We start from the raw sequence: 16,347 nt of genomic DNA on the forward strand, positions 1-16,347 counted from the left end.
AGCCCCGCATTGGGCTCCCTGCTCGGTGGGAAGCCTGCTTCTCCCTCTCCCACTCCCCCTGCTTGTGTTCCCTCTCTCCCTGTGTGTGTCTCTCTCTGTCAAATAAATAAATAAAAATCTTAAAAAAAAAAAATCTATAGACACCAAAGCTCAGTGCAGCCTCCTGGTTGTTGTACTCATCAATATGCCAGGTAGGTATTGCTACCTGATTCCATAAAAAGTAGGCACAGAAGCTCTGCATTTGGGGCCTTCTAGACCTTACCCTTCTTTGTCTCTTCATTTGTTCGGTCCAGATTTGAATCCTTAATATTAAAACTATGGTTGGAAATATAGAGCTCTCCTAAGTTCTGTGAGTCATTCTAGCAAATTATTAAACCTGAAGGGGGCCTTAGGAACCTCCCAGATTTATAGCTAGTTGGCCAGAAGTATGGGTGGCATCTGAAGTGACTGGCAGTCTTGTTGGGGATTATGCCTTTTAAACCTGTGGGGTCTGATCCTAATTCCAGGTTAGTGTCAGAATTGTATTCACCTGTTGGTGTTGATATAACAACCATAAGTGCAGGTGACACTTTTTCTTTTCTGCAAGTGTGTGATAGTAAAGAAATAAGATTCGGTTCTACTGCCAGCAGTTTTACCCATCACTGCTTTTGCACCATTATTGTAAATGCCAACACAGTGAAAAATGCAAATAATCTTAGTATTGTCATAGAAATAGTTTGGCCTCACAGGTCCCTGTTTATTTCTTTTTCTAATACAGTGTTGAATAGAAATGGTAATAAAAGTATAAAGCCTTGCCTTGTTTTTGACCTGGAGTGAGGGTAGGACAACATTTGACATTTCATCATCATTAGCTCTTGTCAAATATAATTATCTTTTTTATGTTTATGTAATCATTTAATAGTTTGTTATTTGAAGTTGTTTCTAGTCTTTGCAGTTATAAAGAGGTTTTTCACAAATATCTCTGCAAGGTGGCACACTTCTCTTACTTTCTTGAGAAAAGTTTCTATAGGTGGAATTGCTAGGTCGAAGTGTCAACATACTAAAAAAAACAGTGTCAACATATTTTTTTTTATTTTATGTATTTATTTTAGAGCATGCGTGTACATGCATATGTGAGGAGGGAGAGGGAAAGGGAGAGGAGAGAATCCCAAGCAGACTCTGCACTAAGTGCAGAGCTGGACTTGGGGCTTGATCCCATGAGCCCGAGATCATGACCTGAGCCGAAACCAAGAATGGAGGCCCAACCGACTGAGCCACCCGGACACCCCAATGTGTCAACATATTTTTAAAACTTTTGATGATCAATGCAAAATTGCCCCACCAAAAAATGGTATTACTTTCTTTACAGCATAAATTTTTCCATATTGCAAGTTTGGGGATAGGAGTGTTACTTAATGTTTGCTAAACTGGTCATTGAAAGGTGGTGTCATCTTAATTTAATTTACACATCACTGAACTTTTAAAAAACTTGCAAACTTTTTGTTCATGTTTGTCATCCATTTATTACTATGTACATCTTTTATTTATTGAATAATAATTAAATCTGAGAAATCGTGTCATAAAAACTTGTGATCTCTATAATGAAAGATGTGTAAACTTAAAAGTAATTGAAGGTATTGAAGACTTGAAATGATATCCATTGAAAATTGTCCTTTTGGGGACGCCTGGGTGGCTCAGTCAGTTTTGAGTGTCAGCCTTTGGCTCTGGTCATGATCCCAGGGTTCTGGGATTGAGTCCCACATCAGACTCCTTGCTCAGTGGGGAGCCTGCTTCTCCCTCTGCCTGCTGTTCTCTCTCTGGCAAATAAATAAAATCTTTAAAAAAAAAAAAAGAAAGGAAGAAAAAGAAAATTGTCCTTTTGGATCTGTTTCTTTTACTATTTTACCTATATTTTGTTTTATAATTCTTAAATTTTAGATTTAAGCAGATTTAAGAATTGTAAAACAATAATGTCTATTTGTGAAAAACCTCTTTACAATTGCAAAGACTAGAAACAACTTCAAATAACAAACTATTAAGTGATTATATAAACATAAAAAAGATAATTATATTTGACAAGAGCTAATAATGATGAAATGTCAAATGTTGTCCTACCCTCACTCCAGGTCAAAAACAAGGCAAGGCTTTATACTTTTACCATTTCTATTCAACACTGTATTAGAAAAAAAAATATTTGTGTAAGCATGACTTCCATCTTATGTACACATAAACTCTTTAGTTAAAACCAGAAACCTTGCCTTGTATTTCTTTAATGTTTGCTTTGACCATTTTTCACCTTCCGGAAAAAGTTGATGAAGTTGTGTATTTATTGGCAAATGTGATTTTCTTCTTCTTTTTTTTTTTTTAAGACTTTATTTATTTGACAGAGAGAGAGTACAAGCAGGGGAGCGGGAGGGAGAGGGACAAGCAAGCTCTCACCGAGCAGAGAGCCCAATGTGCGCCTTGATCCCAGAACCCTGGGATCATGAAGCTGAGCCGAAGGCAGACACTTAACAGACTGAGCCATCCAGGCACCCCAGAGCATAGCATGGGGAGGCACCTGGGTGGCTCAGTCTCTTGGGCATCTGACTCTTGATCTCAGCTCAGGTCTTAATCTCAGGGTCAAGAGTTCAAACCCTGCATTGGGTTCCATGCTGGGTATGGAGCCTACTTTAAAAATATAAATAAATAAATAAATAAAAGCATAGCATAGATACTATAAAAAAGCATACTGTAGTTAGATGCTATACTATCATTTCACTCAAATTGTGTACATAACTGAAACTTGCAAATGTTATTTGGAAGTAGTTTCGATTATTCTTGCCTTGTCGACTTTATCTCATTAATTCATAAGTGTATTTTACATTTCTATATTTTCTCATAATGTGAAGTATCAATAATTTTAAACTAACAGAAAAAGCACAAAATATCTCACTTGACACTCATTCATCTAAATGGAGACGTTCTTGACTACCTACGTTTAAACTATTTTGTTTGATACATGGCAACAAATTTTGTTATTTATGAAGTATGCATGAATTTACAACATTCCTGAGTTCCCTAAAATTCTATCTTTGGGGACAAAAGTTACAGAACTGTACCTTTAAATAATAATAACACTTAGTATGGAATTCTAAAAAGAATGTTTACCAAGTTATCAGGTGAAAAGTGATGCTGAAGATATGTTTGAAACTTTCTTAAATGTTAAGTCAGCTGTCAAAAGGACAGTCTGTCGTTGTTGCTATTTTTCTCTAACTTCAATGTAGCATAGTAAAAGTTGTCTAATTTTAGTATTGGCCCTAGGTTTTGTTTTTGCTTCTTTTTGCATTAGTAAAACTAAATTCTACCAGACTTATAGAAGAAGATGGCACCAATTTTATTATTATTATTTTGTTACCTAGAGTGTCTTACTTTAGTTTCTAAGATTTTTTTATTTATTTGTCAGAGAGAGAGCAGGCAGGGGAAGAAGCAGGCTCCCCACTGAGCAGAGAGCCCGATGTGGGACTCGATCCCAAGACCCTGAGATCGTGACCTGAGCTGAAGGCAGACATTTAACGGACTGAGCCACCCAGGTGTACCTTTAGTTTAGTACCTTTAGTATTTTATAGTTCCTATGTGCTTTCTACTTCTATAAGTAGAAGGATTTCCAAAAACGAAAAAAGAGCAAGATAAAGATTTCTGGAGTTGAGTTACAAATAAATCTAGGGCTTATAGGTTCAAATTTCATCATACAGAATTATGGCTCTGCATAAAATACACATAAAACTTTGCATTTCGTCCTATAAAAATAGGATTATGTCCATTAGAATGGACCTTTGAGTCATTTAATCCTTTCATTAACGTTTAGTGTTGACTTTTTCAGCAAAAGATCTTTCTACTCATCACAAATCTTTTATAAACAGCAAAAAACTCATCACAGAAAAAATACCTTTATGTAGAAATTGCTCTTGCATCTGTTTTATTTTTATTGCGTTATAGTCATTTCTGGTTATTCTGATTCTACGACGTTCTATTTCTGATAATAAAAGACTAGGTAATTCCAATCCCTCTTGCAGAAAGTAATTGGGGAGGAGGGGCAAAATGTATAAAATATGCATTGAAAGCATCACAGAGCTGTAAATACAGTGGGAAAATGAAGGTCCTAAGTTCTAAGAGAAGGAGCTTCAGAGAAGTAATCTGTTATTTGAAGCCTCTTTTCTCTTATGGGTGTGCAGTTCTAGAAAAAAAAAAAACTGCAGAGAAAGGCTGTACGAACTTTCAACAGATTCACAGGGGTCCACAAAGAGGGATACTGGTAGAAAAAACAAACCAAACCCCCGAAAAACACACTCTTCCAACCTCTGGCTTGGGATGCTGACATCCAGAGCCTCGATTTTTTTTTTTTTCTTTCTTTCAGTTTTTCATGTAAACACAATAAAAACCAAGCAGGAACATGAGGAGACAAGGCCGTATCACAGAAAATCAAGAGGAAAATAGACAATAGAAGTGAACCTAACAAGGGATCCAGATAATAGGATTATCAGATGCAGATTTTAAGGAACTATATTTTTTAACTGCAGGTTGGGCATAGCCGAAGAATATAAGCGAACTGGAAGAAATAAGAAAAATCCAGGTTGAATCATAGAGAGTAACAGGGTAGAAAACCAGAAAATAATGTAAGATACCTATGACAGTTGACAAAAAGCACATGTATTTAATGTCCCAGAAGGAGGAGGAAAGAAATGAGACAGAAGAGGTACAACTGAGAATTTTCTAAAATGGAGAAAAAACACTAACCTACAAATTCAAGAACATTTACAAACCCCATGCAGGATAAATACCTTAAGAAACCATTAAAAGACATGTACACAAATCATCAAAATTTGTAACAATCCAAATGTCCATCAACAGTAGGATGGATAAATAGTTCTAGCCACACAGTGGAGTACTACTGCATGTGATGTGAATGAACCTTACAGACAAGATGTTGAGTTAAGGAAATCAGCCACAAAATTGTACATACTGTATGATTTTATGTGTGTGAATTTCAAAATAAGAGAAAACTAATCTTTGAAGTCAGAATAGGGATGGCTTACAGGAAAGGAAGGAAATTATCGATTGAGAAAAGATGAAGGCTTCTGGGATATTGGACTTTTTCTGTTTATGTGGGGGGGTGGTCATGCAAATATTCATTGTAAAAAATTTAATTGAGCGGCGTGCCTGGGTACTCAGTCGGTTGAGAAATAAAACAGTTGTGCTGTTAACAAAGGAAACATTTGTTTTATTTATGTATGCACCAAGCTAATGTGAAAAAGAAATTTCAGAATCTTGGGGCACCTGGCTGGCTTAATTGGAAGAGCATGCAACTCTTTTTTTTTTTTAAGATTTTATTTATTTATTTGAGAGAGAGAGAATGAGAGAGAGCACGAGAGGGAAGAGGGTCAGAGGGAGAAGCGGGCTCCCTGTGTGGGACTCCATCCCAGGACTACAGGATCATGACCTGAGCCAAAGGCAGTCGCTTAACCAACTGAGCCACCCAGGGCGCCCGAAGAGCATGCAACTCTTAATCTCAGGGTCGTGAGTTAGAACCCCATGTTAGGTGTAGATATTTAAAAATAAAATCTTCAGGGGCGCCTGGTGGCTCAGTCGTTAAGTGTCTGCCTTTGGCTCAGGTCATGATTCCAGGGTCCTGGGATTGAGCCCCTCATTGGGCTCCCTGCTCCTCAGGAAGTCTGCTTCTCTCTCTTCCACTCCCCCCTGCTTCTGTTCCCTCTCTCGCTGTGTCTCTCTGTCAAATAAATAAATAAAATCTTTAAAAAAAAATTTCAGAATCTAATTATTGTTCTAAGCATATAGTTGATATCTCACATTCCATAATTATATAAACATGCTATCTTTATGGATAAGTCCACAAAATTTAGAAGCCCAGTATTTTTGTTCAGGGTTTTTATTTCTCCCATATTTTTTTAAAGATTTTATTTATTTATTTTTAGAGAGAGAACACGTGCAAATGGGGGGGTGGGGCAGAGGGAGATAGAATCTTTTTTTTTTGGGTTTTATTTATTTGAGAGAGAGAATGGGAGAGGGAGAGAGAGAGTGAGCATGAGAGGGGGGAGAGTCAGAGGGAGAAGCAGACTCCCTGCTGAGCAGGGAGCCTGATGCGGGACTCGGTCCTGGGACTCCAAGATCATGACATGAGCCGAAGGCAGTCACTTAACCAACTGAGCTCCCCAGGCATCCTTATTTCTCCTATATTAATGGTAATGACAAATCTTATAATTGTTGCTATTTTTTGTTTCTGTTGTTTATTAAATCTAGTGTGGCATCTAGATGGTATTTTAAAAAGTGGTCCCAGAATGCAACCTGTTTATTCTATAGATGAATATGTAATTTTTGTTTTCTTTGAAATGGTTCAGAATTAGGAAAACTGAGCAGTAATGAAACTTCTGAGTACTAAGTGATAAAAAACTTATCATGATATATTCCATATTTGTCAGCATGTCATCCTGTGGAATGAAAGAATTGCTTTTGTTATTCTGTTTTATTTTTGCTTGTAAGATAGAGGTATCTTGGGCACCTGGGTGGCTCAGTAGGTTAAGTATCTGCCTTTGGCTCAGGTTATGGTCCCAGGGTCCTGAGATCAAGTCCTGCATGGGGGGTCCCTGCTCAGCAGGGAGTCTGCTTCTCCCTCTGCCCCGCCCCCAACTCGTGCATGCACTCGCTCTCTCGCAAAAATAAATAAGTAAAATATTTTTTAAAAAAGGTATCTTGAAATAGGACAAAGAAAATTAGAAACAGTAGGTAGGAATTTAGAAATGAAAATATAGTCGTCAGTATTAATACTGTGAGAGGCCTTTGGGGTTGTGATAGGTGGAGGCGGCAATAGACCTCTTGCTAATGACAAAAGCTATTCTTTTTTAAGATTGATTTATTTATTTTAGAGAGTGAGTGCCTGGCTGGGGGGAGGGGAAGAGAGAGCGAACCTTTAAGCAAACTCCCCGCTGAGCTTGGAACCTGACCTGGGCCTGGATCCTACCACCCATGAGATCACGACCTGAGGTGAAATCAAGACGCTCAACCGACTGACCCACCCAGGCCCCCCCTACAAAAGCTGTTTTTGAAGATAGTGATAGAGTAATTCAGTACTCTGGGGCCGCAAAGCTTTCACCATCTTGCAAGAGTTAGAAATGTAGAACCTCAGGCCCCTCCCTAGACCTATTGATTTTGAATGAATGAATTTATATACATATATATATGTAAATGCATTTTTAAGTAATCTCTACACCCATGATGGAGCTCGAGTTCACAAGCCTGAGATCAAAAGTCACATGCTCTACCAACTGAGACAGTCAGGCACCCCTAGAATCTCTGTTTAAACAAGATTCCCAAGTGATCTCATGCATGTTAAAGTTTGAGAAACATTGTTACCTGTATATTTTGAAGCTAACAGTAATATATGATGGAGGAGTTCTGTGTGAAGTTAGGAAAGCTGAGTCTTCCCAGATTAACCCATCTCTTATATTAATGATTATGGAATAATACTTGGAAGGCTGGGAAGGAATTGTAGAAAGAGTTGCTTTAAAAAGTGGAATGGGGAGTGCCTGGGTGGCTCAGTTGGTTAAACGTCTGCCTTTGGCTGAGGTTATGATCCCAGGGTTCTGGGATTGAGCTTCAGGCTCCCTGCTCAATGGGGAGTCTTCTTTGGCTGAGGTTATGATCCCAGGGTTCTGGGATTGAGCTTCAAGCTCCCTGCTCAATGGGGAGTCTTCTTTCTCTCCCTCTGCCCCCACCACTCCCACCCTCTGCTGGTGCTCGCTCTCTCAAATAAATTTTTTTTTAAAGATTTTATTTATTTGTTTGAGACAGAGAATGAGAGAGAGAGAGAGTGCACATGAAGGGGGGAGGGTCAGAGGGAGAAGCAGACTCCCTGCCAAGCAGGGAGTCCGATGCGGGACTCAATCCAGGGACTCCAGGATCATGACCTGAGCCGAAGGCAGTCGCCCAACCAACTGAGCCACCCAGGCGCCCCTCAAATAAATAAAATCTTTAAAAAAAAAAAAAAGTGTTTTGGAGTGGTGCCTGAGTGGTACCTTAGTTGGTAGAGCATGCAGCTCTTGGTCTTGGGGTCATGAGTTCAAGTCCCACGTTGGAGCTTACTTAAAATGTACAAATAAAAAGTATTTTGGGGGCACCTGGGTGGGTCAGTCAGTTAAGAGCCTGCCTTTGGCTCAGATCATGATCCCAGGGGCATCCAGTTCCCCCTGCTCAGCAGGGAGTCTGCTTCTCTCTCTGCCTGCTGCTTCCCCTGCTTGTGTGCTCGCTCTCTCTGTCAAATAAATAAAATCTTGGGGAAAAGATATTTTGGAGGAAAGTATACCGATGTTTTTTTTCTTCTAAGATTTTATTTATTTTAGAAATAGCACAAGTGGCAAGAGGAGCAGAGGGAGAGAGACAAGCAGACTCCATGCTGAGCACAGAGGTTGACTGGGGGCTTGATCCCACAACCCTGAGATCATGACCTAAGCTGAAATTGAGTCGGAGGCTTAGCTAACTGAGCCACTCAGGCACCCCCTGATAGTCTACATATTACTTGAAATACACAGAATACGTGGATTGATTGTTTAAAGGGAATAGATAGATATGATAAAGCAAAAATCATAAAATAGTATAGAATCTATTTTTGGGCATATGAGTGTTTGCTGTAAAATTCTTTGACTTTTATATGCTTTAAATTTTTCATAATAAAATATTAGGGAGGAAGATGAAAATGGGCATGATATACCAGATTCTATAGTTACCTTTGATTTGTGTATTTGCTTTACTTTATAATGTATTAATACTTTCCCTCTTTAAGAAGATAAAGTGGCGGGACACCTGGGTGGCTTAGTCGTTAAGCGTCTGCCTTCGGCTCAGGTCATGATTCCAGTGTCCTGGGATCGAGCCCCACATCCGGGAAGCCTGCCTCTCCCTCTCCCACTCCCCCTGCTTGTGTTCCCTCTCTTGCTGTGTCTCTCTCTGTCAAATAAATAAAATTTAAAAAAAAAAATTTTTTTAAATAAAAAAATAAAGATAAAGTGGCTAATATTTTTTTGCAAGTGCCCCATGTACCAAACATTGTGCTTTACTATATGCATTATCTCATTTAGTCTACCTATCTCTGATGAGTTAGGTATCGTTGCCAGTTTGTAGCTGGGAAAACCAACAAAACACAATTTAATATACTTGTATGATCTGGTAAGCTTAGGAGATGCATTTTGAACCTGGGGTTTCTGACTTAAGAGATGATGATTACCGCATTGCCTGATTCAAGGGTCACCATGTACATTTTTGGCACGATAGAGTATCGTTCACTGTGAATACAAAGTGGAGGGGCTCCTGGGTGGCTCAGTTGGTTAAGCATCCAATTCTTGATTTTGGTTCAGGTTATGATCTCAGGGTCAAGAGATCCAGTGTGTGTTGTTCACCGCCGCCCCCCAAATCAGGCTCCTCACTGGGCTTGGAGCATGCTTAAGATTCTTTCTCTCTAAAAAAAAAAAAAAACAAAACAAAACCAAAGTTGAGCATTTCCCTGGAATTGTGCAACAGGGCTACCTGGCCTTAACCACTTCCTTATAGGCTGTGTCATTACTCTCTTAGACTTATGCAAAATGAAAATTTAACATTTTTTTAAAATTTATTTATTTGTCAGAGAGAGAAAGCATAGGGGAAGCAGCAGGCAGAGGGAGAAGCAGGCTCCCTGCTGAGCAAGGAGCCCGATGCAGGACTCGATCCCAGGACCCTGGGATCATGACCTGAGCTAAAGGCAGACGCTTAACCAACTGAGCCACCCAGGTGTCCCTTAACATATTTTTCTGATGTGAATTTTGAATGGTTCCATGACTTTTTCTTGTGTGTTTTGTTTTTAAGATTCTTGGATCTCCCAGTCAGCATCATTTCCCCGTAATCAGAAACAGCCAGGGGTGGATTCTTTATCACCAGTGGCCTCCCTTCCTAAACAGATTTTCCAGTCTTCAGTCCAACAGCAACTTACAAAACCAGCTAAAATCACTTGTGCACACTGCAAAAAACCTTTACAGAAGGGACAGACAGCTTATCAACGAAAAGGATCAGCTCACCTCTTTTGTTCTACCACCTGCCTTTCTTCCTTCTCTCATAAGCGCACTCCAAAGAAACGCAACGTAATTAAAAAGTAAGCTGTAATTTTCAACATGCTTGAATACCGGCAATATAGATGTGTGTTGAATGTAATTGGAAAGCTGAATAGATTCATGGATACAGTTGTTGCAAAGGTATCTTTGAGGATTTGAGCTTGAGTTATCCTAGGGTGTATCAGAGCTATAGGTTCATTTGTACTGTCCTTATTTTTTTTTCTTTTTTTATTAACATATAATGTATTATTTGTTTCAGGGGTACAGGTCTGTGATTCATCAGTCTTACACAATTCACAGCGCTCACCATAGCACATACCCTCTCCAGTATCCATCACCCAACCACCCCATCCCTCCCACGCCCCTCCACTCAGCAACCCTCAGTTTGTTTCCGGAGATTGAGTCTCTTACGGTTTGTCTCCCTCTCTGGTTTCGTCTTGTTTCATTTTTTTAAATTTTTTTATTGTTATGTTAATCACCATATATTACATAATTTGTTTTGGTGTAGTGTTCCATGATTCATTGTTTGTTTCATTTTTTCCTCTCTTCCCCTATGATCCTCTGCCTTGTTTCTCAAATTCCACATATCAGTGAGATCATATGATAATTGTCTTTCTCTGATTAACTGACTTCGCTTAGCATAATACCCTCTAGTTCCATCTACGTCGTTGCAAATGGCAAGATTTCATTTTTTTGATGGCTGCATAATATTCCTGTGTGTGTGTGTATGTGTGTACACCACATCATCTTTATCCATTCATCTTGTACTGTCCTTATTCTTGGGGGGGAATGGAATGTAGATATAGAAATAAATTGACCCTCTCCCTGCCACTGTCTTCGCCTCATCCCTTCCCCAGCTTTTACCTTAGGTCTTCCAAGTTGCTGCCACCCTTTTTGAATGCTTCAAAAAGTCATAATAACTTGTGACAAAGTTCTTGTGCTATAAAATGTTTTTACCTCCACATCATCTCTTGCCATATTAATTAGGAACTCTTGACAATGAAACCAAAAAAGTGGGTTTTGTTAGATCCAAAAATCATAGTTGATTCCTAGGATTAAATCATGAAAAAAACAAAAATGTTGTTTATTGTTCATATATTTGACTTTTATTAGAATGCAATATTCTTAAATGCTGTCCGTCCCTTTTGTTTCAGAGATGTACCTACAAAAAGGGCTACTAATGTTCCTCAAGTTGAGTCAAGAGAATCCTCCCAAGAATTTTGTAGTACGTCTTTGCCTCCCTATGAAGACAACCAGAATCTTAGAAAAAGAATTAATAAATCGAGATGTATAATCTGTAGTAAACTAACAGAGGTCTGGACTTCCATATCTTATTTCAGTTTTATCTAGGTTAACAGGGATAATTTTAACTTTTCACTGTTATTATATGCTCTGCCATCTACATAATACGCATGTCCTGGATCTACACAGTGAAGTTAAAGGGAATGATAAGGATATGTTCGAACTAACTCTCTTAGGAACAGATACCCCATTTGCATGCTATGGAAAGTACACCGCTATTTCCATGAAATTAGATGTACTCCTAAACAAAGCAGTAGTTCTCTGGTGAATTTTGTTCTTATTAGCCACTCTAAATAAAAGTGTAGGTTCAGGATGCGAAGGATGCAACCAATCCTGGTACAAGAATATGTAGAACAAGTGGAGTTAAGTGTGCTGATACCCTCGCATTTCTTAAGTGGTATTGCCATCTTTCCAGTTGCTCAAAGAAGAAACATTCATACAGGAAGTCTTCACTTAACACAGTTCTTGGTGACTGAATTTGGTGTTTCCCAGAGCCTTGCAAATTGAGGATACAATTTTATCTCAGTTACCACAAAACTGAGCAAAGCAAGAACCACCTTACTTATGTATATACAGACACCATCCTGAATATGGTAATATTATTCTTTTAGCCCCTTCCATAAATTTTCTAGGGCAATGAAGAAATTCCCAAACCATTTCTTTTAAGCAGGTCATATCAAAGTCTTCAAAACCAGTTCATTTCCTCTAGTTCTTAAGTGTCTCTGGGGAAGTTATTACTGATTTTATAAGTTTTTTGTTCTATGAATCAATGAATAAAATCAAAGAATGATTTTATAAAGAAATCAGAGATAAAAACGTAAGAGTAACAAAATGTGCTTATTAGTCTTTTCCCTGAATATTTCTTCCACGGAGAAATTACTAGAGGTTGGTTTTGGGGGTGGGGGTTTGTTTTTTTGTTTTGTGGGTTTTTTTTTTTAACCATCTCATCACTTACTGTGCTAATCTGACTCATTTATTTAATAAATTCTGGCTTTTTTAGATTCGCCATGAAGTCAGCGTTAATAATGTAATACATAAACTGTGCAGTAACCAGTGCTTTAATAAGTACAGGTTGGCCAATGGACTAATAATGAATTGCTGTGAACAGTGTGGAGAGTACTTGCCCAATAAAAGTGCTGGAAACAATGTCCTGATCATTGAAGGTCAGCAGACAAGATTTTGCTGCCAAGGTTGTGTTAATGAATATAAACAGGTAATTCTTTTCAATGCGTTTTAAATGATCAAGTATACAATAGCTTCTCCCTGTTAGCTTACAATAACCAGATTTATCTTAAAATCTCATTTAGTTCCGTTTTTGTCAATCTGTCATTGAGCTGTCCCATCTCAAATGAGTATTGAAATCAGTTGGTTATTCTAAGCTAGTTTTCCTTCCTCTTCTATTTTTTAGAATGGTGTAGAGAATAGGTATTAACTTTTCTTAAATGTTTGGTAGAATTCATCTGTGAACTCATCCTGGACTTTTGTTTGTTGAGAGTTTTTTGATTACTGATTCAGTTTCATATACATTTTATGTATATGAAGATTATGTTTCTAGGAATTTACCCATTTCTTCTAGGTTGTCCATATGTTGGCATATAATTTTTCATAATATCCTCTTAACAATCTTACATGTTTCTGTAGTGTCATTCTCCATTTCTGATTTTATTTGGGTGTTCTTTTTTTCTTGATGAGTGGCTAATGGTTTATCAGTTATTCTGTTTTATCTTTTCAAATGGTCTTTTCTATTGTTTTTTTAATCTCTGAATTTATTTTTACTCTCGTTATTTTCTTCTTTCTACTGGCTTTGGACTTGCTTTGTTCTTTTTTCTAGCTCTTTTAGGTGTACGGTTAGATTGTTTGAGATTTGTTTTGCTTTTTAAAGTAGGCCTGTGTTGCTATAAACTTCCCTCTTAGAACTGTTTTTTGCTGTGTCCCAAAGATTTTGGACCTTCACATTTTCATTTTCATTTGTCTCCATGTATTTTTTTTTATTTTCTCTCATTTCTTCATTGACCCATTCATTGATTGTTTAGTAGAATGTTTTTTAGCCTCCATGTGTGTGTTTTTTCCCATTTTTTTCTTATACTTGATTTGTAGTTTCACACTGTTGTTATCAGGAAAGATGCTTGATATGATTTCAGTCTTAAATTTATTGAGACTTATTTTGTGGTCTACCATGTGATCTAAGCGAGTGTTCCGTGTGTACTTGAAAAGAATGTATTCTGCTGGTTTTGGATGGAATGTTCTGTGTATACATATATATACATATATGTATATATATGTATATATGTTTAGTCCATCTGGTCTAATGTGTCATTCAAAGCCACAGTTTTCTTGTTGATTTGCAGTCTAGATGATTTATCCATTGATGCAAGTGAGGTGTTAATGTTCCCTCTATTACTCTGTTACTTTTAGTTTCTCCTTTATGTCTGTTAACATTTGCTTTATGTATTTAGGTGCTCCTGTGTTTGGTGCATAGATATTTACAATTGTATGTCCTCTCTTACTCTCTTCCCTTGTGGTTTGATGGATTTCTTTAATGTTATGCTTGGATTCCTTTCTCTTCATTTTTTGTGTATGACAGGTTTTTGGTTTGTGGTTACCATTGGGTTCATATATAACATCTAATGTATATAGCAGTCTCTGTTAAGTTGATGGTTGCTTTATTTCAAACGCGTTCTGAAGGCACTACATTTTTACTACCCTTTCCACATTTTATGTATATGATGTCATATTTTATTTACATCCTCTTATTTTGTGTGTTCCTAAACTAATTTTTGTAGATAAAATAGATTTTACTACTTTTGTGTTTTAATCTCCGTACTGGCTTCATAAGTGATTAATCTACTACCTTTACTATATATTTGCTTTTACCTGTGAAATTTTTTCTTTTCATAATTTTCTGTGATTCATGGCCTTTTCTTTCCAGTCAAAGAATTCCCTTTAACATTTCTTGTGTGGCGCCTGGGTGGCTTAGTCAGTTAAGCGTCTTGACTCTTGATTTCAGCTGAGGTCATGATCTCAGGGTCCTGGGATCAAGTCCCGTGTCAGGCTCCGTGCTCAGCTGAGTCTGCTTCCCCTCTCTCTTTCTCTTCCTCTCCCCCCACATGTGCACACACACTCTCTAAAATAAATAAATAAATCTTTAAAAGAAAGAATTCCTGGAATGCTTGGGTGGCTTAATCCCTGCTCAGCCAGGGAGTCTGCTTCTCCCTCTCCCTCTGCCCCTCCTCTCCACTCATGTGCGTGCTCTCTCTCTCTCTCTCTGTCTCTGTGTCTTGCTCTCTTTCTCTCAAATAAAATCTTTAAAAAAAAAATTCCCTTTAACATTTCTTGTAAGGCTGGTTTGGTGGTGATGAACTCTTTTAACTTTTGTTTGGGAAACTCTGTTTCTCCTATTCTGAATGATAATCTTGCTGGGTAGAGTATTCTTGGTTATACGTTTCTTCTTTCAGCACTTTGAATATCTCATACCACTTTCTTTTGGTCTGCAAAGTTTCTGCTGAAAAATCAGCTGATAGCTTTCGGTTTCCCTTGTTTGTAACTATTTTCTCTTCTTTAAAAATTCTGTATTTATCATTACTTTTTGCCATTTTCGTTATGTGTCTTGGCATGGACCTTCTTGGGTTCATCTTGTTAGGGGCTCTCTCTGCTTCCTAAACCTGTTTCCTTCCCCAGATTAGGAATGTTTTCAGCTATTACTTAATTGAAATAAGTTTCTTTCTGGCATCCTTATACTGCAAATGCTGTTCTGCTTAATGATGTTGCGGAGGTCCCTTAACCTGTTCTCACTTTTTATTCTTTTTTCTTTTTGCTGTTTAGCTTGAATGATTGCCAGTGTTCTTCCATATTGCTGATCTGTTCTTGTACTTCCTCTCATTTGCTGTTGAGTCCCTCTATTTCAGTTAGTGAATTCTTCAGCTCTGACTGGTTCTTTCTTATATTTTCTGTCTCTTTGTTCTAGTTCTGAGTTCATCTACTCTTTTCTCAAGTCCAGTGAGTATCTTTATGATCATTACTTTGAATTCTTCCTCAGGCAAATTGCTTATCTCCATTTCATTTAGCTTTTTTATTATAATTTTGTCCTTTCATTTGGGCCATATTCCTCTGTCTCATTTTGTCTACTTTTCTGTGTTTGTTTCTCCATATTAAGAAAGTCAGCTGTATCTCCTGGTCTTGAAAGTGGTGGCCTTATGTAGAAGAAGTCCTGTGGTGCCCTGTAACATAGTCTTTCCTAGTCACCAGAACCAAATGCTCCAGGTGTGTCCCTTGTGTGGGGTGCTTGCACCCTCCTACTATTGTAACTGAGCCACGATTGCCTTCAATTCAGCCACTTACAATGACTCACTTTGTTTGCTGTGGGTGCAGTGGGCAGGATTTGCTCCGGGTGCTGTTGAGGAACCTGCAATGGCTGCTGCAGGCAGCTCTTGTGGTCTCATTGGTGGGTGGGGAAGCCATCAGCCTAGCAGTCTACAGTTAGCCTTTCTGTCACAGCTATTGGTGCATCAAAGGGCAGGTCTTGCTCCCTGTACAGCCAGCTAAGGTTCCCAGCTACAAGAACTGCACGCATGGTGTGTGGGCTTATTTCCCCCCACTTTCCCAGTGCAAGAATCACTTTAGAGTGGCGCCAGTCCCAGCTAAGGCTGCCAGGTTGGATGGGGCAGGGCACACAGTGCTAGCAAGGTAGATGGAGAGTGTTTGTGTTGGCTCTCGCAAGTGACCAGTTAGTTATATAGGCTGGGGTGGGAGGGAATGGTACCCACTAGCACTTTTCTTAGAGTAATCTGCAGATCCTGCCCGTTTGGCACACCTTCTAAAACAAGTCAATAAATCTTCATGTATATCTCAGATGCTTTTAAAACTGCTACTTCTCTTCTGTGTCTCAGGTTATTATTTAATATGCTAGCTCTTTAAGGATGAGCACTCAGTTTCCTGTAGC

At 38.4% G+C, this 16,347-nt stretch overlaps 1 protein-coding gene across 11 annotated transcripts in view; it reads left to right on the plus strand.

Moving 5' to 3' along the window:
* Positions 1-16,347, plus strand: part of ZMYM5 (zinc finger MYM-type containing 5) — a 38,271-nt gene that overhangs the window by 15,117 nt on the left and 6,807 nt on the right. For 10 of the 11 annotated variants that reach the window (XM_035726689.1, XM_035726690.1, XM_035726691.1 and 7 more), the window contains 3 exons: positions 9,865-10,147; positions 11,261-11,420; positions 12,409-12,621. In XM_035726689.1, coding sequence (XP_035582582.1) covers positions 9,865-10,147; positions 11,261-11,420; positions 12,409-12,621 — 656 coding nt within the window. Of the gene's footprint in view, positions 1-9,864; positions 10,148-11,260; positions 11,421-12,408; positions 12,622-16,347 lie in introns of those variants that run through there. The other variant, XM_035726694.1, reaches the window with a different exon arrangement.

This window comes from Zalophus californianus, chromosome 3 (genome assembly GCF_009762305.2).
Source record: "Zalophus californianus isolate mZalCal1 chromosome 3, mZalCal1.pri.v2, whole genome shotgun sequence".
In the NCBI taxonomy this organism is placed as follows: Eukaryota; Metazoa; Chordata; class Mammalia; order Carnivora; family Otariidae; genus Zalophus; species Zalophus californianus.